This window comes from Sinohyriopsis cumingii, chromosome 9 (genome assembly GCF_028554795.1).
Source record: "Sinohyriopsis cumingii isolate HCF-2022 chromosome 9, ASM2855479v2, whole genome shotgun sequence".
NCBI classification, from domain to species: Eukaryota; Metazoa; Mollusca; class Bivalvia; order Unionida; family Unionidae; genus Sinohyriopsis; species Sinohyriopsis cumingii.
The window spans coordinates 7,004,101-7,031,004 of NC_142969.1; the positions used below are offsets into that span (position 1 = coordinate 7,004,101).

The window sequence follows — 26,904 nt, forward strand, 5'->3', positions numbered from 1 at the left end:
TTTTAACTGAAGCTGACCTAGCCATAGGTATAGTCACAGGAGTCATATGTTTTGTCAATGATATATGACAAAAAATTTTGACAACATCATTACACTAAATAACCTTATCAGTATATATATATTTTTAGTACAGATACGGTTATTTCATGCTTTCAAAATTTTCTATTGATAAAACATCAGACCCTAATGTTGCTAATGTATCTACCGTATTTTCGCGCATTTAAGACGCACCTAATTATAAGACGCACCCATATATAAGACGCGGGTTTTGACGATTTGTGTAAAAAATATTTTACATAAGACGCCCACAAATATAAGACGCACGCAGTCTAGCCATCTGCCGCACTGAGCAATTTATCTCCAGTGGTTTTCTTTCCTTTATCATAAATGAAAATTTGTCCAATGTTTCATCACCCGTCGGATGTAAACAAGGCTTCATTACCATTTTTAGTTGAGATCAAAGAATTGTCTGAGGCAGGACCGGAACGGTTATCATTTATTCTTATCTCCCGCATGGCCAATAGCGGATGGGTTGAGTACCTGGTATCTAGAGTCTAGAACAATAAACGCCAGATGTAAAGGCGGCTTCATTGATCTGCTAGGCCAAGTCTTCAGCAGGTGGGATTAGTATCGTACATAGACCAATAAATGCCCAATGTATGCGGTTAGCATATATACCGGTAAACATGGGAACAGTCTCTTATTACCGGTATATATAAATGAGTGATCAATTTGCTTAGCATTTTTAAAATTTATAAAATTGTCACGATGCCGAAGCGAAAATCATATACGGCCGACTTTAAATTAGACGTCATCAAGTTTGCCAAGGAGCATGTCAACAGAGCTGCTGGAAGAGAATTTAGCTGCAGCGAGAAGAATGTACGTGATTGGAGGTTGGAGGAAGAGGAGATTAAGAAGATGAATCCAAGGAAACGAGCTCGTAGAGGTAGAAAGGCAAGATGGCCAAACTCGGAAGAAAATCTAGCCAACTGGGTGCATTCGCAACGTGACAGTAACCGTGCCATTTCAACGATAGCGATCAAACTGAAGGCTCGAATTATTGCTACAGAAATGAAGATCACAGACTTTCGTGGTGGCAGTGTCAACTGGGTGTACAAGTTCATGAAACGGAACAATCTTGCAGTCCGGTCACGTACAACTGTTGGACAGAAGCTTCCGGACGATTGGGAGAATAAATTGGATGTTTTCCATACCTTTGTTCAGAAGGAAATAAGTGAACTGAAGTTGGCAGATGATGACATCATCAATATGGATGAGATTCCAGTGTCATTTGATGTTCCAGCTACTAGATCAGTGGCAGAGAAAGGAGTGAAGACAGTCGCGATTGATACCACTGGACATGAACGAACCAACTTCACTGTTGTATTGGCCTGCACTGTTCGTTCGTGTTAAAAAATACTTAGATAAGACGCCCATTAATATAAGACACACCCTGGGTGCAGGGTAAGTAAAATTTTGTATAAGACGCGTCTTATATACGCGAAAATACAGTACTCTGACTCCACATTACACGTATCGCTTACGGTTTCATGACATTGTTTGCATCTGTATTCTTGTTTACATTTTGACACATTGGCTAGTTTATTTTTTTAATTTACCAAATTACATCAAATCATTGAAATAATAAAACAGAAAACAATACCAAACATCTAAATTCCTATCATAGATGCAGTACCGTGTCTTGCATTGAGACTGAAAGGGGGGGGGGTGATTTAGAATAAGGAAGCAGAATAATGTTAAGTGATTTTCAAAATTCGAAGAGCAACTCTTAATTGGGTCTGAAAAAAATATTTATCATTAGTTTGGTTAAAACTAATATGATGACATATAAAAGCCAATAAAATATCCATATAACTTCCACTGAAATAATCATGATTGACTAAGATACTCACTGTAATTTTGATGATCCTGGCTGGGTACGCCTTGGGACTCTCTCCAGATCATTTCCTTCATATTATTCATAATCTCTTCTCTGCACTTCTACTTACTTTAAAAAAATGATGTTGAAAATATTCTCATTTGCATTTCCACGGGAGCCCACATTTGTTGTGCGAGGTTTTTACTTGTTGCAGAACCCTTTGCATGCTCTATTGTTTGTGGGGAAAAGGAAGTCTTGCACGTATATTAACCAATCATATCACGTCTTTCACAATCATCCAATCAGACTAATCATTGTTTACATATTTCAGTTTTTATGGCAAATTGTCAAACAGTGCAAAGTCAAAAGAATATGTAGCTTACAACAGTAAGGGACAAAAACATTTGAACAAAGTCATTGAAAGCTTTTATAGCAAGTACATTTTGTTCATGCTGGCCAGAAAATATTTTCCAATATTAAATCCAAAACTACTCGGGTTAAGTACAGAATTATTGAATAAAATATATCTTTGGACATTTATACAGTATTATTATAATTTTAAAAAAGTTTTTTTTCACCTTTATTTTTATTTCACAAATATTGTGAGGAAGTTTGTATAATGAATTTTCATGAACATTTTATAAATACAATGGTATAGAAATGTCATTAACATTTTGAAGAAATATCTTAGTGATGCATCAGAGTACTTGAATTGTTCATGACATTTCAGAAACTTTAAAGATAATAATAATAATAATAATAATAATAATAATGAGGACATTGTATAGCACCTAATCTTTAGAAGCTCTAAGCGCTTTACAACATTAGACAACACCTATAACATAAAAAACATATAATGATATGATTACATAAACAAACACCATGAAATTAGAAAACATTTTTAAAAAAAACATGCTGAGAATATTTCAGGTACGAAACATTATTAGGTCTTTAAGTTTGTTCTTGCAGTCGAAATAAGTGAGTTTTGAGAGCACTCTTGAATGTGATCACTGTGTCTTTGTGTCCAAGTTCAGTGGGCAATTCACTCCACATTGCTGGGCCCTGGTATGCAAAAGAATGCTGTCCATATGACTTTGTTTTCATAGTGGGAATAATGAGAATATGATTGTCAGAAGAGGAGCGTAATTTTCTTCCTGGTGTGTACACATGGGTGAGGTTGGATAGGTATGTTGGACTAGAGTCCAACAGTGAAACATAGCACAGAGAACAAATTTTGTGTTTGATTCTGGATCGAATGGATAGCCAGTGTAGGGTACAGAGCAGCGGGGAGGTGTGCTATGATCATGGTACTCTAAGTATGATCTGAGCAGCTGTGTTTTGAACTTTTTGAAGTTTCTGGAGCAGATATTGAGATTAATCAGTCAGAATTGAGTTACAATAGTCCAGTCTTGAAAGTACTAATGAACATAAAAGTGATATTATAATAGTTCATAAAAGTTCATCAGTGTGTTCATGAACTTCATGTATGATGAAGTGTTCATGGACTTAGCAGGGTTTGTACAGTCTTTGAAGGTCCTTGAAAGTTTGGGAAAATTGAGCAGATTACCTTGAGGTCTTTAAAAGTCTTGAAAATTGAAATAAACCCAAAACTTGTAATTTCATTCCATAATCACAAATAACATTATCCAGGGTTGTTAGATTCAGATAGTCTGACTATACCAACCCATTTGTTTGTACCCTACCCACCAATTTCAATAATGAAAACCTTTAATGTGATAAAAAGTGCAAGGAACTTAGTCAAATCATTCATTGATTTGTAATTTCTAACATGGCTGAATAGAGTAGCCCTAACACCATCATCTGCGCATTTCTTGCTTAAAGGATGTTTTCAGTATAATAGACGTACATGCTAGAGATCCATTTCCAGTTTCTGGACTAGTCCATTTTCAGCAAAGGGGTGTGTGCACGACTACAGATGTACATACATATGTTGTCTGCTTCTGATATTTACAGTGTCGAATCAAGCAAAGGAAAAGAATGACAACAAGTCTTTCACATGGATTTAACAAGCGGTTTAATTTCTATGTTTTTGTATGTGCAAAGGGATATAATTCCAAACTCTCAACATTATGGTAATTTACGGAGTTATCTGGCAGTTACCAAATAGAATGAACTACGTCATTATGTTGTCTGAGGGAAATAAATTAGCCAGTAGTGTACTCTATATAGCGCCATGTTAGTATGGAAAGTCCGTTAAGCATGAAGGGTGCAAGGGGTGCCAGTATTAGTGCCATTCTGGTCACAGTCAGGTTATAAATTAAAACTCATTGATTCAATTGACTTAGTTCTGTGCACTTTTTATCACATTAAACATTTTTGTTATTGAAATCGGTAGGGGGGTACAAACAGAGGGATGTATAGTCCGACTATAGTTGAGTTTTCCTGGTTTCTTTCTTTTGATGACCCATTCAGTTTCATTGCCTTTGCAATAACAAACGAGCATTTGTTTGGCCATCCAAAGTTGGGCTTGGTGGCGACTTCAATAAGACATGCACTCTTAATCAAAGCAAGTCGGCTACAATCTTCAATAAAAACAATGCACCCTTCATCAAAGGAAGTCGGCACCATAACTATTTTCAGCACGTTTTTTGTTTTCTAATTTTGTGGTGTTTGTTTTTCATAATCTTGTTTTTAGGTGTTATCTAATGTTGTAGAGCTTCTAAAGATTAAGAGCTATACAAAGTCCTCATTATTATTATCATTATTATAATCACAAATAAAATTGCCTAAGGTCGTTAGATTCAGATGTAGTCGGTTTTCCTTTCTTTTTCCTTTGGATGAATCGTTCAATTTGATTGGACGAGTCCATCAGCTTTGGCCAATCAAAATGTTCATTGCACTAATTCACGATCTTTTTAAAACAAGACTGTTCAGCCAATTTGTTATATTGAACAAGCATTCACTTTATGTAGAAAGTACACAAAAGTAACACACACTCAAGGATTAAAAACTTGTTCTGTCGATATACATCTTCAGTTTTGTTTCACCTCGTGTTTAAAAATGCCAGGTCTTTGCTCTTTCAATGGTGTCTGGCATGAACAAGAGAAATACAAAGGAATGGCCGAAAAAGAAAAAAGGTACACAAAAGGTGTTTTGTACATTGTGTAAAAAGATGATCAACTTGGCTTCGATGGAAGAAGGTATCTGTTGAGAACCTCAGCAGAGAAAGCCTCAAACGCTAATCATTGACATAGTGAAAAAAGCAGGTGGACCTTTGGAAATCGTCATTAGCAGTGAAATGATGACATATGCCTCCTCTGCAAGACATAAGTACCATGCCTATCTGGATAAGAAGAAACAGGAGGAGCATGAGAAGAAAATCAGAAAAGGAAAGAAACGGGAGTTAGCATGGATGAAGTGGAAGAACTTAAAGACAAAAATCTGCATCTTGAAGCTGACATTGCCAGCCTACATGCTTCCTCTGTTCAGAAGGCAGAAGAAGCAAAGTTAGAAGGACTCATTGTGCTTGTCAGAGAGTCAAATACTCTTAGGAGAAGAGCAGAGGAAAAGATGACAGTGGTGGCTTCTCTTTCCAATATGATTGAAGAGAAAAAGCAGCTACTATAATAATGTGTTTAAAGCAGTGCTGATGTCTTTTAAGATAACAATTTATTTTTGTATTAAATCTGATGCATAAGATACATATTTCTGAAATAACAATGAATTTTAACCTATCTTCCAGATCATTATAAAGCAGTTTTAGGAAGTTAATTATAGTTTAAATTTCATCATTAAGCAATATTGTAGTATTTTTCATTTGTTGTTTTCTCATATAACCTGTATACAAAATGTTAGCGAAAATAGGTCTTGGAAATCTATGTTTGTTATCTTTGAAAGTTTGGGAAAAGTCTTTGAATTTATCATTCAGAGTTCAGTATGAACCCTGACTTAATTATGGAACTTTCATGACCATTTGTTCATGAACTCAAATGATGAACTAATCAAGAACATTTAAAGAACAATTCATGCACTTTCATGAACAGTTATGAGCATTCATGAAGTTATGAATTTGTTCTCACAGGGGTGTTTACTGTTTTGATGTTACCATCGTTTTCTTATGACTTTACTTTCAATTGGTGCCATATAACCTGCTTTGTGCTGACATGTTTCTAAACTCTACTAATACTGCTTTGTAGGCTTGTGCTCCAGAACTTGCCAGTAAACTAGGAGATCCAGTTCCTTCCCATCAAGTGATTGTAAGTATGATTCATTTATAAAATAAGAAATGTTTACTTGTTTGGTAAGTCTAATATAGTACTGTCGAACCTGTTGATTAGGATCCCACATTATGATGTTTCCTTTTCTGTCCATGTGTCTGTTTAATCACACATCTAGCAACCTATATTACTAAGTAACTTGCTCTCAATCTGCTGAATCTTCAGTCATTTTCCCACAACGTAATGATGCAGGCAAATGAAACTTTTCTATCCATTCAACTTATAAACACTATAACTCAAATTCTGTTGTGAAAACATTCCCCAGTCACATTAATGTTAGGAACATAAGCTCTACAACCTCTCAAATCCAGCAATTCCAGAAAGATTGAAATGTTGTTTTCATGTCTATATACCACATTAAACAAAGGGGAAAAAACTCTTGACCATTACCTACCCTTTGCTCCCACTAGCTATTTGTGTAACATTGTCTTGAGTTTTCACCCCTACAATTATCTTCTCTCATCAGTGTAGTGGAAATGCCTTATTGGCACACACACCCCCAGCCAAAGATACATAGGAAAGGGCTGTCAGCTACCATCACATCCGGTCAGCTGGAGATGATTATAATGCAACATCTCCAATATAATGCACATAACTCCATCAAACCTTATGTTGTTGATTGAAAAGGCACATAACTCCATCAAAAGTTATATTATTGATTGACAAGGCACATAACTCCATCAAAAGTTTTATTATAATTGACAAGACACATAACTTATCAAAAGTTATATTATGATTGACAAGGCACATAACTCCATCAAAAGTTATATTATTGATTGACAAGGCACATAACTCCATCAAAAGTTTTATTATAATTAACAAGACACATAACTCATCAAAAGTTATGTTATTGATTGACAAGGCACATAACTCCATCAAAAGTTTTATTATAATTGACAAGGCACATAACTCATCAAAAGTTATATTATGATTGACAAGGCACATAACTCCATCAAAAGTTATATTATTGATTGACAAGGCACATAACTCCATCAAAAGTTTTATTATAATTGACAAGACACATAACTCGTCAAAAGTTATATTATTGATTGACAAGGCACATAACTCCATCAAAAGTTATATTATAAATGACAGGGCACATAACTCATGAAAAGTTATATTATGATTGACAAGGCACATAACTCCATCGAAAGTTATATTATTGATTGACAGGGCACATAACTCAAAAGTTATATTATGATTGACAAGGCACATAACTCCATCAAAATGTATAATGTGATTAACAAGTCACATCACTCCAACAAAAGTTATATTATTGATTGAGAAGGCAATTTTGATGGAGTTATGTGCCGTGTCAGTCATAACATAACTTTTGATGGAGTTAAATGTCTTGTCAGTCATAATATCACTTTTGATGGAGTTGTGTGCCTTTTCAGTCATTATTGATACCTTCTCTATTGGAAGATGCTTGTGACTATCATGGAAGTTCAAGGAATCATTTCTGTCTTTTTCTTGTTATGAATCTGGATATGACACATTTCTGAATATAACAATTTTTCTAATTATGTCTGACTCTAAATTGACCTGGGTTTTACCTCCTGGTCATAGAAATAAATCATATTAGATGGTAACAAATAATGAAGGTTTTAGATATGGCAATGAGAGAGTAATGATTATTATATATATCAATGTCTGTCTGACTTAAAACCAGTTATCATTATTGGCTTCAACCTTGAGGCAGACATTCTGATTAATTGTTTGGAATTCTCTCCGCATGTTACTTGGTTTCTTATTCAATTATAACACCCTTTAAGTTGCAATAGACCACAAAACCCTTCTAAGTTTCATTTTCATCAAGTATAGGTCCATTTTGCCCTTAAGTTTCATTTTTTTTAAGTATAGTACGACAGTGTTCCCTATTAAATCCATGCATAGTTCATTATAGCCAGGTTTCAATGAATTCCTTGTTTTTTTTTACATGTAAATCTACAAACATTGCTTAAAACTTAAGTTATACATTGAAATAAAGAAGACAGCATTTGTATGAGTGTTTAAAAAATGGTTCCAATGTTCTGTGAGCATTAGTATTATTCATCTACAGACAGATCCTAACATTTGGCAGCATTTCACTGTTTAGAGGTGAGATCAGGTTATTCTTATTCAAGGTCTAAAATTAATGGAGAATTGTTTGTGGCATATTTATTTAAATTGTTGTCAGTTTTATTTTTATTTTTATCTCTGTGGTATCATATAGTGAAAGTCATTTTCTGCAGAGTGTATCTAAAAAGTGCTACCAATGCATGGATAATATTATTTTATATACTTCATTAAAAAACCCTGACCTGTGTTGATTTTGACAATGCATGCTGCTGTAATAGCAATGTACTGATGGTATTTTCAGGGTAACATATCTTCCTACTTGGTATCAAGGTATCATTTTTCACCTGACTGTAAGGTTGTGGCCTTTACAGGGGACAATCCTGCATCCCTTGCAGGACTTGCAGCTCGGCAGGGGGACATAATTGTAAGTATTTAACAGCTGAATTGGTCAGCGCTATAAATCATGATGTGATAGTGTGTTAATATGTATGTATTTGTATAATGGATATTTTGATACCCTCCATTTGTCCATCCATCAGAGCATATATTAACATTTTATTGTCTTCAGCTACTAGGTGGAATTTGGTTATATGTATATCAACCATCTGTTAGAGGGGTAAATTTTTGGTCCACTCACATGGGGTCCCTGAGGAAATTGCAATACCATTTTTAAATAGTTTTTACCAGACTTTATGCATGCTGTCTTGGCATATGTAACAGGATGGCTTGTTGTTTTCCTGAGACACATGTTAGAGACTGAGTTTAAATCTGGACTGAGCTTGGCAACTCAAAATAATCTGTTTGTATACAGACAGCTAACAGGGATAGTTTACTGTTTATTTGGAATTTATCAAACTGCAGATACAAAACATACCATTGTTTTATGCCCTATATTTTAACATTATAGTTGTAAACTGTGCATAAATATCTTCAGGAGAAATGAGAAACAAGCCATGTCTTTTGCCCCATGAACCAGTCCCCTTAACTATCTCAAATCTGAGGGCATATATATATATATATATATATATATATATATATATATATATATATATATATATATAATAATAATAATAATGACTTTATTTAAAAAGGGTAACACAATTAGCTAAAAACTAATCTACCTTGAGGCCCTCATACAAAGGAATTTATTTATTTAAGCTGCATCTCTGAAGCCACTGGATATATTGGGTTTGGAAGAAGGAAATAGAGTGGGCATTTCTAATCTCAACTGGAATACTATTCCAGAGCAGAGTTCCAGAGTATTGGAAACTTTTTTTAAATAACTCCTTATTTGGTTTGGGAATTTTATACTGTTTGGTAGACATGGATCGCAGGTGGGGAGTATTACCAGGTAGCCTATACTGGAATAGTGATTGTAAATATTCAGGAGCACTATTCTGAATATTTACAATCACTATTCCAGTATAGGCTACCTGGTAATATATATATATATATATATATATATATATATATATATATATATATATATATATATATATATATATATAAATGAATGAGAAATAAGTGATAAACCACCTGACCAAATTAAGAATGTTGTTCCCTAACCAGTAACTTGAAAAAGAAAATAAAAGCCACCACCCATTTTTGTATTGTGGCCTAAAAATAGGGTGAAGAAGGAACAAATATCCAAGGGCTAGTGTTGTTCTTCTGCAGTCAGGTTGATCAAACTTACTACTGGTGCTGCCTTAATACCCACCCTGAGTAGTAGACTTGATATATCTACTAGACTGTCTACTTGACACAACTACTAGACTGTCTACTTGACACATCTACTAGACTGTCTACTTGACACAACTACTAGACTGTCTACTTGACACATCTACTAGACTATCTAATTGACACATCTACTAGAGTGTCTACTTGACACATCTACTAGACTATCTACTTGACACATCTACTAGACTTCATTGGACAAGTAGACTTGACACATTTACACATCTGCTGAACTGCATCAAACTGGTAGACTTGATACATCTGCTGGACTTCATCAAAGTAGTAGGCTTGACACATCTGCTGGACTTCATCAAAGTAGTAGACTTGACACATCTGCTGGACTTCATCAAAGTAGTAGGCTTGATATATCTGCTGGACTTCATCAAAGTAGTAGACTTGATACATCTGCTGGACTTCATTCAACAAGTAGACTCGACACATCTACTGGACGTCATTGGACAAGCAGACTTGACACATTGACATATCTGCTGAACTTCATCAAACTAGTAGACTTGACACATCTGCTGGACTTCATCAAAGTAGTAGGCTTGACACATCTGCTGGACTTCATCAAAGTAGTAGACTTGAAACATCTGCTGGACTTCATCAAAGTAGTAGACTTGATGCATCTGCTGGACTTCATCAAAGTAGTAGGCTTGACACATCTGCTGGACTTCATCAAAGTAGTAGACTTGAAACATCTGCTGGACTTCATCAAAGTAGTAGACTTGATGCATCTGCTGGACTTCATTCAGCAAGTAGACTTGACACATCTACTGGACTTCCTCAGACATTGTAGAATTGACACATCTACTAGACTTCATTGGACAAGTAGACTTGACACATTGACATACATGCTGAACTTCATCAAACTAGTAGACTTGACACATCTGCTGGACTTCATCAAAGTAGTAGGCTTGACACATCTGCTGGACTTCATTGAACAAGTAGACTTGACACATCTGCTAGACTTCATTGGACAAGTAGACTTGACACATTGACATATCTTCTGGACTTCATCAAAGTAGTAGACTTGATACATCTGCTGGACTTCATTCAACAAGTAGACTTGATAAATCTGCTTGACTTAAAATGAACTAGGGATGAATCAAAAGATACAACAAGGAGAACAGAAAATCAAGGGATTGAAATTCAGACTTTACAAATGAAGTTATAAGAATGAATGCATGTCAAGCAAATGAAAGAGGACTGCAGTGTTTAGGATATGATTTACAGGATGGGACAGGTTTGTGGGAAGTAATTGAATTGTATGACACTTGATAACTGGGTTATTCCCACTACACATAATTCGACACATGCAGTAATATTAGGTTGTGGAGTGGTGAATGTTTGTGGTGGGAAATATGGGGTACTTTTTAATTAAAGGCTTGGATATTTGCTAAAGTAAGAAATGGAATTCTTAATTCATTTAGTTAAATAAGAGCAGTATATTTGATACGTAAAAGTTATGCATATTAACTACCAAATATTGTGAATAACCTTTGCCAGTAAAAATTTAATTACTCAGTGTATTTGACCTTTTTTATGTTTGAAAGATGTAAGACTTTCAGATGATAATGATATCTTTTATCTGGCTTCTCTTGTTCAATACAGCATACATTGCTTTTCCTTTATGTAGTATATGGTACAGCATAAATTGCTTTCCCTTGAATAAAGTATACATTGCTTTTCCTTGATGTAGTTGACTTGTTTATATGGTACAGTATACATTGCTTTTCCTTGATGTAGTTTACTTGTTTATATGGTACAGTATACATTGCTTTTCCTTGATGTAGTTTACTTGTTTATACGGTACAGTATACATTGCTTTTCCTTTATGTAGTTTACTTGTTTATATGGTACAGTATACATTGCTTTTCCTTGATGTAGTTTACTTGTTTATATGGTACAGTATACATTGCTTTTCCTTGATGTAGTTTACTTGTTTATATGGTACAGTATACATTGCTTTTCCTTGATGTAGTTTACTTGTTTATATGGTACAGTATACATTGCTTTTCCTTGATGTAGTTTACTTGTTTATACGGTACAGTATACATTGCTTTTCCTTGATGTAGTTTACTTGTTTATATGGTACAGTATACATTGTTTTTCCTTGATGTAGTTTACTTGTTTATACGGTACAGTATACATTGCTTTTCCTTGATGTAGTTTACTTGTTTATACGGTACAGTATACATTGCTTTTCCTTTATGTAGTTTACTTGTTTATATGGTACAGTGTACATTGCTTTTCCTTGATGTAGTTTACTTGTTTATACGGTACAGTATACATTGCTTTTCCTTGATGTAGTTTACTTGTTTATACAGTACAGTATACATTGCTTTTCCTTTATGTAGTTGACTTGTTTATACGGTACAGTATACATTGCTTTTCCTTGATGTGGTTTACTTGTTTATACGGTACAGTATACATTGCTTTTCCTTGATGTAGTTTACTTGTTTATGCAGTACAGTATACATTGCTTTTCCTTTATGTAGTTGACTTGTTTATACGGTACAGTATACATTGCTTTTCCTTGATGTAGTTTACTTGTTTATATGGTACAGTATACATTGCTTTTCCTTTATGTAGTTTACTTGTTTATACGGTACAGTATACATTGCTTTTCCTTGATGTAGTTTACTTGTTTATATGGTACAGTATACATTGCTTTTCCTTGATGTAGTTTACTTGTTTATATGGTACAGTATACATTGCTTTTCCTTTATGTAGTTGACTTGTTTATATGGTACAGTATACATTGCTTTTCCTTGATGTGGTTTACTTGTTTATACGGTACAGTATACATTGCTTTTCCTTGATGTAGTTTACTTGTTTATGCAGTACAGTATACATTGCTTTTCCTTGATGTAGTTGACTTGTTTATACGGTACAGTATACATTGCTTTTCCTTGATGTAGTTGACTTGTTTATATGGTACAGTATACATTGCTTTTGCTTGATGTAGTTGACTTGTTTATATGGTACAGTATACATTGCTTTTCCTTTATGTAGTTGACTTGTTTATATGGTACAGTATACATTGCTTTTCCTTGATGTAGTTGACTTGTTTATATGGTACAGTATACATTGCTTTTCCTTGATGTAGTTGACTTGTTTTATATGGTACAGTATATATTGCTTTTCCTTGATGTAGTTGACTTGTTTATATGGTACAGTATACATTGCTTTTCCTTGATGTAGTTGACTTGTTTATATGGTACAGTATACATTGCTTTTCCTTGATGTAGTTTACTTGTTTATATGGTACAGTATACATTGCTTTTCCTTGATGTAGTTGACTTGTTTTATATGGTACAGTATACATTGCTTTTCCTTGATGTAGTTGACTTGTTTATACGGTACAGTATACATTGCTTTTCCTTGATGTAGTTTACTTGTTTATACGGTACAGTATACATTGCTTTTCCTTTATGTAGTTGACTTGTTTATATGGTACAGTATACATTGCTTTTCCTTGATGTAGTTGACTTGTTTATACGGTACAGTATACATTGCTTTTCCTTGATGTAGTTGACTTGTTTATACGGTACAGTATACATTGCTTTTCCTTGATGTAGTTTACTTGTTTATACGGTACAGTATACATTGCTTTTCCTTGATGTAGTTTGCTTGTTTATACAGTACAGTATACATTGCTTTTCCTTGATGTAGTTGACTTGTTTATACGGTACAGTATACATTGCTTTTCCTTTATGTAGTTGACTTGTTTATATGGTACAGTATACATTGCTTTTCCTTGATGTAGTTGACTTGTTTATATGGTACAGTATACATTGCTTTTCCTTGATGTAGTTGACTTGTTTTATATGGTACAGTATATATTGCTTTTCCTTGATGTAGTTTACTTGTTTATACGGTACAGTATACATTGCTTTTCCTTTATGTAGTTTACTTGTTTATACAGTACAGTATACATTGCTTTTCCTTTTTGTAGTTTACTTGTTTTATAAAGTACAGTATACATCGCTTTTCTTTGATATAGTTTACTTGTTTTATAAAGTAGAGTATACATTGCTTTTCCTTTATGTAGTTAACTTGTTTTATACTGTACAGTAGTACAGTATAGATTGCTTTTTCTTGATGTAGTTGACTTGTTTTATATGGTACATAATACATTGCTTTACCTTGATGTGGTTGACTTGTTTTATACAGTGATATGTTTCTATACTGGCCATTACATTGACCAAATTTAGAGTGTTTCAGAGACCAATCCAGTTTAATGAGGTTGGATTAATTTGTCACTGGCTCCATTGAGATAAAACCATGTGGTCAGTCTATAAAGAATGTCACTTATCAAAGGAACTCATATGATGAAATTTATCAGAAAGTACCTTAAATCCAGGAATGTTTACTTTCATTTCTTTCAGGTCAGTTTGGGTTCTAGTGATGTCATATTTTTATGGCTACCATCCGCAACTCCAGGACTTACAGGTCATATATTGGTGAACCCCTTAGATCCAGAAAGCTATATGGGACTTATTTGGTATTAAAGTTTCCTCTGTAATTGTTCATATACTTGTTAGGTGTCACATAAATGAAAATACTATAAATTATTAGTAATTGTTCATCCACTTACTGGGTGTCACATAATTAATAATATATTAAATTAATAATAATTGTTCATCCACTTACTCTGTGTCACATAAATAATAATAGGTGTCAAATAAATATTAATAGTGGCACATAAATAATAATATGTGTCACATAGTTGATAATAGTTGTCACATAAATAATAATAGGTGTCACATAAATAATAATAGGTGTCACATAAATGAAAATAGTGTAAATTATTAGTAATTGTTCATATACTTACTATGTGTCACATAAATCATAATAGTGTCACATAAATAATAATGTCACATAAATCATAATAGTGTCACATAAATAATAATGGTGTCACATAAATAATAGTGTCACATAAATATTAGTAGTGGCACATAAATAATAATAGTGTCACATAAATAATAGTGTCACATAAATAATAGTGTCACATAAATAATAATGTCACATAAATCATAATAGTGTCACATAAATAATAATGGTGTCACATAAATAATAGTGTCACATAAATATTAGTAGTGTCACATAAATATTAGTAGTGGCACATAAATAATAGTGTCACATAAATAATAGTGTCACGTAAATAATAGTTCCACATTAAAATAATAGTATCACATAAATAATGAAAATAACAATAGTGTCACATAAAAAATAATATTGTTACATAAAAAATAATGATGTCACATAAATAATAATAGGTGTATAAATTATTATAGATTAAATTATTATGATCTTCAGCAGTTTAATAATTTTCTATATTTTCACTTTTAGATATTGAAAAAGTGTCATTTCTTGAAAATTGAATCTAATGTCTGGAGACTCAAGAAAAAACAATCCAGACAAGTTAATGTTTCACTATGAAAATTGGAAAAATATGTGCAGCTTGTATCCTGACATTGACCTGGAATGTAACAATTTTCTCTGACCTTTTGACCTTGAGAACAAGTTGAAGACAAACATTTTGATTATCTTGTACAAGATAGTTGAGCAGAAGCTTCATCAAAATCTAAGAGAAAATAGCTTTATTTATCTGTGAATGGCAGTTACACTGCATGTGTTATTCCCTTTAATGTGTTTGTTGATAGATTTTCTCTGTAAGACATGTCTGTTAGAAACCATTATATTGGTAAATGCTTCCCAGAAACAATATCACATCATACCTCACATATTACTTCTAAGATTTGTCATTAATCACTATCACAGTGTTCGTTTTAAGGCTCTCCATCTAGATGATTTCAGGTTTGTTTAAGGGACAAGTAGTTTTTCCAGTGAACTTGTCCATTTTGACAAGTTGCTTTTAAAATGCATTCTTCTGAGTGAGCAGACTAACTTTAAGTGTAAAGTACCATTTCATTTAGAGGTTTGAAAACAGAAGTCCAGAGAAAAAATTGAGTGATTTATGACATACCTGATATTGAAGTATTAAGACAATTATTAGTGACATTATTTTTAAGTTTTTTTCTTTCCTCATTCCTTCATTTTTCACATATAAATATACATTCTTTTTGCTTGAGTTGTCCTGGCAGCAAGACAAATGAACATTTTTTTAAACTTGTGCAGTGAACTATTACCTTTTAGGCATGAAATAATTTTGCTGAAGATACTATTTATTTTTTAGTGGTTATGTCCCTTGTCAGGAATATCAAAATGCAAAATGTTTTTATGCTTTTATTTGACTTGATGTTGTAGTCAGATATGGTAAAATATTCTATACAATGTAAAAGAATGAAACATATAGGAACATGATTTTTATATAATGAAACACACACTATCATTTCATGCATTGAAACTTCATATATTTCAGTTTGTGTTACAGAAATAACATATTTTACCTTGTGACTTTACCACTTGGTAAAACATCACTTTTTTGTATTATATGATAAATATACTTGGTATTAATGAATTACAAAAAAGTAGCCTCTTACTGTTGATTTTGTTTTTCTTCTGTTTTATTTTAAAAAAATTAAAAATTGTTTATGGAGGTTTTAGAGTGTGTTGTTTACTTTTAAATGTCACTACTCTATGGCACAAGTGCTTTCCAAAAGTCAGTATTCTATGGAACAAGTACTTTCCAAAATCCACTAGTCTGTGGAACAGGTACTTTCCAAAAGCCACTAGTCTATGGAACAAGTACTTTCCAAAATCCACTAGTTTATGGAACAGGTATTTTCCAAAAGACACTAGTCTACGGAACAAGTACTTTCCAAAAGCCACTAGTCTATGGAACAAGTACTTTCCAAAAACCACTAGTCCATGGCACAAATACTTTCCAAGAGCCACTAGTCCATGGCACAAGTACTTTCCAAGAGCACTAGTCCATGGGACAGTTACTTTCCCAAACCGCTAGTCTATGGGACAAGTACTTTCCAAATGCCACTAGTCAGTGGGACCAGTTCTTTTAAATTTAAAAATGTGACCCTGATATAAGGATATAAAGATGTTAAAATTGTAATGGTTTCTTGGATACCTTTATATTAAGTGGGGTACTCACCAATAGATGCAATTTAGAATTTTCTTGTCATTTTAATCTCTGGGAAATTGAACTACCCTGGAACATTTTTTATATAAAAACTGCCTCCCCTGGGTACCATGTATGTTTAAATAGAACAGCCCTCATCTAGTAATTCATTGTTCCAAAGACTTCAGACAAGCTATTTTGATATCTTTCAGTTTTAAAAATAGCTCATTAACCAGAGAGAAAATGCGAGACCTCTATGCTGAGGGATCATGGGAAAAGTTTGAAGAGCTTCTTAAGGCAGCACCTAAGGGAAATCATGGGAACATTGGTTAGTTTTTCTTAGGTTGTCTTATTCCTGTGACATTGCACCTCCAACTCAGCTTGGGTGGTCTTCTAGCTTTCAAAGTTTTTGTTTTACTCCATATCTTTATATATGTATATATATATATATATATATATGTGTGTATGTGTGTGTGTGTGTGTGTGTTAGTAGTAATCTGATATTTGTTAGATTGTCCTTTAAAACTGTGGTCTGCATTGTGTTGAAATATGATTGAAATGTCATTAATATACACTGGAGTATCAAACAAATAGTGGGTTACTGTACCTCATATTTTGAGTTCTTTATATTTGTTAAGTGTAATTTGTTAGGTTTAGAATGACTTTATTCCCCGCATTTATAGTTTCATGAAAAAACTTTTAAAGGAAAAGGAAAATATTTTTGAAATTTGTAAGCATGGGAAATGAAGTTTTACGTAAGGTTATACAGGATGTAAGAAGCATGGGAAATTAAGTTTTACATAAGGTTATACAGGATGTATTAAGCATGGGAAATTAAGTTTTACACAAGGTTATACAGGATGTAATAAGCCTTGTTCTCAGAGCTGTAGGGCTCCTGCAGATCTTTTGTATGTATATGTTCATTTTAAGTAACCCAGTTAACTTCTCTGTACTTTAGTTTTACTTTTTTGTTCTCATAAGATGACTATATGAATTATTTGCAGTGTTGAATAGTATTGGAAAGGGAAAGTCTCAGATGCTAATATCCTTAATTTTCAGTGTGACTGAATTAATTACCAATAATTAATGAGTAAGCTAATTACAGTTAACTTTGATAGCCCACTGGAATACATGTTGTAAATTGTTTCAGTCACAGCACCAGCACTTTTTTTGTTACATAACATGAGAGTTTAACTTGAAAACATTACTGCTTTTGTTTGGCAGTGTAATGTAGTAGCTGAAATATTTGTACTACCTTTAAGGCTACCATTAGTTGTTGTGGGACTATAGTTGTATGGCACTGTAACTTTAATATATAGCAACAATAATGTAGCATAGTTCTCTTGACATTTAACTGCCCATTATATGTAGGTCAACAATAAAAGACTTTTATAAAACCATTAATTGTACTTGGAACGAATGGTCTTAAGTAAGGTTGGAGTGGAATCTTATTTCAGAGCAGTTGTCACCCAGATACAAAACACCTGGCCTCTCTCCACTTGTGTTTGCCCCAAACTGCTTCCACATTGCCTTTAATCTTCTTCACTCTGCCATTTATATCTTAAGATGGCTGTAGATGCAGATTACATAGAGTGATGTGTCAATACAACTGTCATTTGATTACACTCCATACATATTTACATGTATGTTGCTATATGTATAACTGATTTTAGTGGAGTTTTTTTATCAGTTTCATATCATGAACAGTTTGATATAAATATTAGTGGAAGCTGTGCAATTTGACCTTGAAGAACACACTATATACATAGTAAAATGTCATACTGTATGGGTGCCATTAAGTACTCGCATTTGGACAAAGTGCCCTTTGTTTCATCTCCTATTCTCTAAGAAATTTTTATTATTCCTGACTCGGGTAATAAAAAAATAAAGATAAAATTTCAAACTGTATATATGGAAAGGAACAAATGTACTACATTTAATTGATAAGTGTTCCATATTAGGGACATTTTCAAAACAAAAATTTCCACTTTTATCTTATCATGCTAAATTCATATCCCTTTATTTCCAGGAATATATTTTGACACAGCTGAAGTCCAACCTGTTGTCATGGGAACCTTCCGGTTTAATGAGAATGATGAACAGGTAGATACATTATAGATCGCCCTAATGTGAAAATGATGAACAGCTATGTACATTACTCACCTTCAACTGACAAATCAAAATTTTGTAAGTTTTAAGCAGGAGCCTGTCAATCATGTCCTTAAAATATGACCAAATGTTCACTTGTGTAAAGTGTGCATAAATAGAGGTATTCCATGGCAAATTGTCAAGTGTGACTGGCCGTAAATATTTTAGGTTACAGGCATGGTGAATATGAGTGTCCTTAGAGGTTTATAGGCTACAGGCCTATTGAGTATGAGTGTCTGTAGAGGTTTATAGGCTACAGGCCTATTGAGTATGAGTGTCTGTAGAGGTTTATAGGCTACAGGCCTATTGAGTATGAGTGTCTGTAGAGGTTTATAGGCTACAGGCCTATTGAGTATGAGTGTCCTTAGAGGTTTATAGGCTACAGGCCTATTGAGTATGAGTGTCTGTAGAGGTTTATAGGCTACAGGCCTATTGAGTATGAGTGTTCTTAGAGGTTTATAGGCTACAGGCCTATTGAGTATGAGTGTCCTTAGAGGTTTATAGGCTACAGGCCTATTGAGTATGAGTGTCCTTAGAGGTTTATAGGCTACAGGCCTATTGAGTATGAGTGCCTGTAGAGGTTTATAGGCTATAGACCTGGTAAAGCAGTAAAACCTGTCTTCAGAGATGATTCCTTTTGCAAATAAAAGTATTCTTACAAGATAGTTATCAAACAATGGTTTATACATGATGACCAGTTTTCAAGGTCACATTTCAGCAGGAAATCTATGTATTTTTTATTCATAGTTCATACTGCATTCATATAACCTCAGAATAATTTGATATAGTAATTAAGTTCTTCCTTTTATATTTAAAGATCGGTTGTATGTGCATTAGCATATGAATTGCAGAATTAACTGTTACCTGGTAATATTTATTCTGCCCATAAATTAACTTCAGTGTTCATAAATTTGAGCTACTTCAAATGTAGCATCATAATTGTAGTTAGCATAGTTTGCTATGATAACACTTGCTCATCCTGTGAATGAATTGCACAGAAGTAGTTTTGATCAGGCTTTGGGTAAATATGGAATATACATGTACATATGAACGAAATAATAATAAAAAGAATTATTCAATCTAGAAGCAAAATTAATTTATTAAGAGACAGAAGCTTAATTCACAGATGACATCAAGATATTAACTTTCTAAACAAACTGGCTGCACTATTGTGAGCCAATGATGTCCTGATATGTGGGTTTAATAAACCATAACATGTAACAAATGACCCAGACATTTTATAGTGAGTGTTGAATCAAAAAAAATAATAGTCACTAATTAAAGAAAAGACAATCATCGATCCTAGACAAAAAGGATTGACTGCGAAGATAGACAATATACTTGACTGCTACACTGAAACCCTTGAATAAAGTATCTTGTGACAGTATTAACATTGTGTGGTTTTTGCCAGAGACGAAGAAACAATGTGAACCATTAATTTTACTTTAACTGCTCCCTTTGAAGAATGAATGGTTCATCGCAAAGAGGATTTTGGCACTGTTGTGGAAGTTAGTGTCATGTATTTATTCTGGCTTGCTGTCCATAGCATATGATACTACCTGCATGGATTGTAGAGTTTTAAAAACTACCTGTACGAAATTTTCCACATGGAATGGTTATGGAATCCATACGTACTTTTACAGAAATATCCATATGGAAATGTTATGGACTCCGTACGTACTCTGTATGGAAAATCTTATGGAATATGCTAATTAGTCCATGAGATTTGTAGGTTGTCCATATGGAATAAAATTAAAATTCCATATGGAATTTGGCAATAATCTATTTGGAATTTGTGAATAATCCATATGGAATTTGGCAATACTCCATATGGAATTTGTGAATAGTCCATATGGAGTTGGCAAATATACCATATGGAATTTGTAAATGTTCCATATGGAATTTGTAAATAGTTCATATGGAATTTGGTAATAGTTCATCCCGTACAAAAATTTCCAGGCATACTTAAGGCGGATTTCAGACGGGTTTTTTAAGTACTTTCTGTCTAAACCATAAAAAAATCTGCTTCAGATTTCTATTAAACTGCCTAATGATTCTTAGACATTATTGGGAATCAATGATGAATATTTCACCATAATTTTTAAAATGGATATAAATTTTATTTTGACAGACATTATCAAATAAGATTTAGGTTTTTCTTGTCCTCATTATCTTTCTTGCATACAAAGCCTAATCCATGATGGCATCACTTAAGTCTTTTTCATTTCACTGAAAAGTCTGGTGAGATTTCACAAATATTTAACTAAAACGTTTGTGAGATTTCACTACAATTTTGATCATTGTATAGTATTTTACTGAAGTTTCAGAAGTTTTTCATACATTTCAGAAGGTTTCAGATTAATAATGAATATGACTTAAACAGGACTTTATTAACCAAGGTGATATTAAGTTTGCATGATTTTTTTTACAGATGTTGTAATTATATGACATCCAAGGCAAGAGATATGGGAGTTAATAATAATAACAAAATTAATAATAATAATGACTTTATTTAGAGAAGGTAACTTAATTGCAGAACTAATCTACCTTGAGGCCTATCTGTTATGTACAATATTTATAGTATATACAACATGATGTGAAGAATCTGGCTTGACACTAAATAATTAAGTGATTTTAAAAATCAAAGTGTCAAGCCTAGAATATATGCACAGGCATCTGTGAACACATAAACATATATAAAATATTAATCTGCATTGAAAAATTCAACTGTGAAAATAATGCAAAATTACTGAAAAGCATCGATTTGAGACATGAAAAGAAGAAATGCTAAAAGCCTTCTATGTCACTTGTACTGCAACTTGATTTTTGATTAATGTACAAACTATGATGCTGTTGTGGTCTCTTGAATTAGTCCTTGTTCAATAAGCAGCGTGACAAACATTTATCATGATAGAAGTACTCTTATTTTACACTGAATTCCAACACACCTAGAATATTTAGATAATATACACAATAATGCCTCACGATATTGAACGACGATTCTACATAGGCCAAGAAAATTCCGCAAAGATATGACCATCTTTGATAGACATGGGTATTTCGCAAGAATTCCACCACTGATCTATACTCTGTCCTCCTTAAATTCATCCTGGAAGTTAATCAGTTTTGAGTTATATAACTTCGAAATCATCCTGGTTCAATTCCTTGTCCTATTTAGCACGTTAGCCGCTACTGTAGAGCTGTTATGGCACAAAAAGCGAAATGCTAATCCTGGCATTCAGTTTTCATACACACTGACCAATTACGCTCCCATCGGCTTTGATTCAAGCTATTCTCTTAGCCTCACAAAGATTATTCAAACTCGTATCCCGCTTGAATCGCCATGTTTAGCATTCCCGTCAGTTTCCGTTACGCAATGACTCATTGGACAAATACAAACTTTTGACCAATCAGAAAGCTCTTTACATTGATATTCCTTTAAATAATAAACGGAACAAATACTTATTAGAAAGCCCGTTGTGGAATGGGACCGGATAGAGCATTATTTAAAAAAAGTTTCGGAGACGATATTAAAAAAGGGTCCATATCGAGGAAAATCAGATTCAGGTCAGGAGAAAAGTGAAATTCTGATTCAAAACAGAAAACAAGAAAACTTGTTTGAGGGTAGTTAAATCCAGTTTAAGTTTGAAAACGTACAACAACAACAATAACAAAATTTGATAAAGAAATATAATACAGAAAGATGTGGAAAGAAGTTGTTGTTCCCAAAATAAACAATACAATTACAGCTATCAGAAACAGGGAATATAAATGCTGCTGAAAATCAATCAAATTGTACAAGAAACAAAAAAAATTTTTATTGTATCTTATTTATATTTTTTTAAACTAAAATTTCAGTGATTTTGCAATCACAAAATATCACTATATTTTTAGAATTTTTGACAAACTCTTAGTGAAATTTCAATAAAAAATTCCCACTAATATTTTCAGAAATGTTGTCAGAATCAGTGAAATTTCAATCACAAAATTTCACTGATATTTTCTTAAATTTTGGTAAAATCTCCTAAAATACCATGATTTTAGTGAAAATGGACATTTGAGTGAATGTCAAGAAATGTTCATTGATTTTGCTGAAATTTAAGTCACATTTTCACTAGGGCATGATTTATGTAGAGCATATTTTAATAGGAAGCCAAAAAAATTACTTTTCAGAATAAACATTGGATCAAGCCCAAAATCCACCTTGCACCAAAGATTCATCTATGATTGTATTTTAATATTAAATTTCTGATCATGCTTACATTTTCCCTACTATTTTGGTCATGTCTTTGTTTTTAAACATCTGTGGAAATAAATTAAAGAAAACTGACATACATGTGTTTCTTAAAATTTATGAGTATATATTCATCCTTCCACATCAGCTACACTGACATATACAGGTACACAAACTCCCACCAACATTTCTATTTTAATCAGATAGTTTAGTTATTAAGTCTTCAGAGAGAATTTTCCATGATGCTATAACACACGAGCCTGATTTCCATATGGAAAAAAGTGCTTATGGATTAAAGTTGCAACTTTATTCCATATGGAATTTTCACTTGCTGTGAAGTACTTATGGAATTGATATGGAATAAATTGTCTGATTCCATAAGTTTTTCAGTCCATATCTATTCCATACGGATTCCATAAGTATTCCATATGGAATCCATAAGAAATTTCTGTACGGGTAGTTGCAAGACTTGACATTTTGTTTGGGTTATAACCTGCCCCCACAAAGAGGTCGTATTTGCAGATGATTAAATGAAGATCAGTGGTGTTTATTTAAGTCATTGTGATGCAGTAATTTATAGCAGTACCTTTTAGGACAATCTGCACTTAAACAAAAGTCAGCAAGGATTATGTCTGCTTTTGCGATGTGATTATTCATAGCAGTGTCAGAATACTTATTTTGCTAAAAAATAATGGTTGCTCGCTCTGTTATGCAGGTACTTGCTCATGGCAGTGCATTTATATAATAAAATTGATCCATGTATGACATTTATGGTAATAAATAACAGGTGGTCACCCAAGACATTTACTCAGTACTCACTCAGTACCATCTTTTATTAAGTCACAGAGAAAAACATTTCTGAATGTAACCCAAAGATGACCATATTTTTTCTATCCATTCCTTTGCATGTGCCCACAAACATGCATTAATCCTGTCAGGGTTATTGCTCTTTTCTAATTACACCACTTATTTAGCAATGATATTTTGTTATATTCTGGACACACTTCTATATGCATTTTGTAAGTTTACATGCACTGTGTCTCAATAACTTGTGCACAGCATGGTCCAAAAACACAGACCATTGCATAAGTGAGGGTGTGAATTAACAAGGGACCTTTGAAGAACGAAGAAATTGATGGACATCAACGGATTATATTTTAAGCAGTTGAATACATGTTTGATAATTGCTTTAGGAATAGTTGTCAGTAAAATGCTTTATCTAATGAAGTACTTTGCTTTTTCTTTATAAATTACTTTTATTTTCCATATACCCAATTTCTTAAAGGTCATTTGAAACATTACTCCAGGCAGTTTCAACACACAGCACATGTTTTTTGTTTGCGAATCTGGATACATTTTTGTGTTACTGTCGACTCAGGATAAAGTAAGATTCTTTATTTAAAAATGGGTGATGTTTATGAAATGAGAAATAACGTCAAAAAGCACTTTTTATATTAGTAAAGTACTGATACTGTGATTTCACTGCAAGTCAAAGTGAAATTTCTGCTCATCCTTGAGCAAGCCTCTGAGTGCCATTTTGGGACTGTTAATTTCATTGTGAACTTTGTAACTTGCTTCCCCAAAATGAACCCATTCAGTCAAACTAAGATTTTCATGAACCTTGTACACCTTTTACTAGGTTTCTTTCCTATCATCCTTGAACGAATGTGATAAACAACTAATTAATGTAAGATAATTTACATTACATATATTTACAATCTTTTCACTTGTCAAATAGTCAGTTGAAATGAGTTGAGTATGACCATTAGCTCTTATGCAGGCATCATTTGCATGTCCTGTTACCTTTTTCTACCCTTGTCACCTTTATCTACCCCTCCACCCCCGCTTGACTTGATACAGAAGACTACCTAAAATGATAATACAGTGCAGGTCAACTTTTAATTGATTGTAACAATGCAACCAACACTTCTACAACTCCAAGACCAGAACACAGTCAGAACTTAATTGAGCGATGTCATCAGTTGCTTTGATAGCTGATTAAACTTTTCATGTGTGGATACATATGATGATTAATTACACTGAAATTGAATTAAACAATTAGCTAAAACACAAATTACACTTGACAAGACTTATTTAATTGGTATTTATTTCTTAAAGAATTGTGACCAGTAGCTCTTACTGACATTTTAATTCACTCATATATTCATCATGTATTCTTATTTACAGTATACTGAATTTGTTTTAAAGAAAATTTAAAAGATTGATTTTTACTAAAAGTTACACATTTCACGATTTTCAAATTTCAGAGCTTTAACTGCTGTTTTTTTTGTGTGTGTGGTGAAATGATAGATATAAGTTTCATTTACCAAATTTGAACACAATTTTATTTGCATTCAGCAAATAGTGGCCTATTTTGGTGGTATATTTTATAATCAAAACAAGGGATCCACACTTACCTTCACATTATAAGCATGTTTTTGAGTTATTCATGTGCACAAAGGAGCAGTGTTATACATGGCTGGTAAATCATAGCCTGGTTTTCAGGCTAGATAATATGTTCTGGTTTACCTTTACTTGTAGGTGGAACGGTTTTCTAATGAGGGAGAAGTGAGAGCAGTCCTGGAAAGCCAGTTTATGGCTAGGTTGGTGTATGCCAGGAAGTGTGGATTGCAGATAGGTAGGTTTGCACATTTTTTAACAGAACAACACAGCTGACTTCTTTTTATTGATATTGATAATTATATACTGTGATCACCAATTGTACGCTGATGACACCCAGATATTCAAATCTAGACACCCAACTGAAGTTGATGCTACCAAGACGTAGAGAGGTGCATTTCTGATGTGAAATCATCGATGACATGTAACAAGCTGCAGATGAATGATGATAAAACTGGGGCCATTCTGATGACAACACAAAGACTTTCTCATTCACATCCTTTGCCTCAAACAATAAATATCAGCAACACCAACATTAAATTCACACAGTCATGTTACTCTGGACAGTACTCTCACATTGCACCAGCATGTCATGAACATATGCAAGACTGCATATCTTGAGCTGAGACGCATCAGCTCAATTCGCAAATATCATTCAGTTGATGTCACTAAAACACTTGTGTGTTCATTAGTACTTTCAAGACTGGACTATTGTAACTCAATTCTGTCTGGTTAATCTCATTATCTGCTCCAGAAACTTCAAAAAGTTCAAAACAGAGCTGCTCAGATCATAATTAGAGTACCACGATCAGAGCACACCTCCCCGCTGCTCTGTACCCTACGCTGGCTATCATTCGATCCAGAATAAAACACAAAATTTGTTCTCTGTGCTACGTTTCACTGTCGGACTCTAGTCCAACATACCTATCTGACCTCACCCATGTGTACACACCAGCAAGATACTTACGCTCCTCTTCTGACAATCATATACTCATTATTCCAAGTATGAAAACAAAGTCACATGGACAGCGTTCTTTTGCATACCAGGGCCCAGCAATGTGGAATGAATTGCCCACTGAACTTAGACACAAAGACACTTTGATCACATTCAAGAGGGCTCGCAAAACTCACTTATTTCGACTGCAAGAACAAACATAAAGACCTA

General features: G+C 33.4%; 1 protein-coding gene across 1 annotated transcript in view; it reads left to right on the forward strand.

Moving 5' to 3' along the window:
- Window positions 1-26,904, forward strand: part of LOC149791221 (xylulose kinase-like) — a 77,981-nt gene that overhangs the window by 34,268 nt on the left and 16,809 nt on the right. Inside the window, exons 9-14 of the mRNA XM_089969695.1 lie at window positions 6,037-6,096; window positions 8,480-8,602; window positions 14,307-14,422; window positions 17,170-17,285; window positions 18,987-19,060; window positions 25,881-25,977. Of these exons, the coding sequence (XP_089825821.1) occupies window positions 6,037-6,096; window positions 8,480-8,602; window positions 14,307-14,422; window positions 17,170-17,285; window positions 18,987-19,060; window positions 25,881-25,977 (586 nt within the window). The remainder of the gene's footprint in view (window positions 1-6,036; window positions 6,097-8,479; window positions 8,603-14,306; window positions 14,423-17,169; window positions 17,286-18,986; window positions 19,061-25,880; window positions 25,978-26,904) is intronic.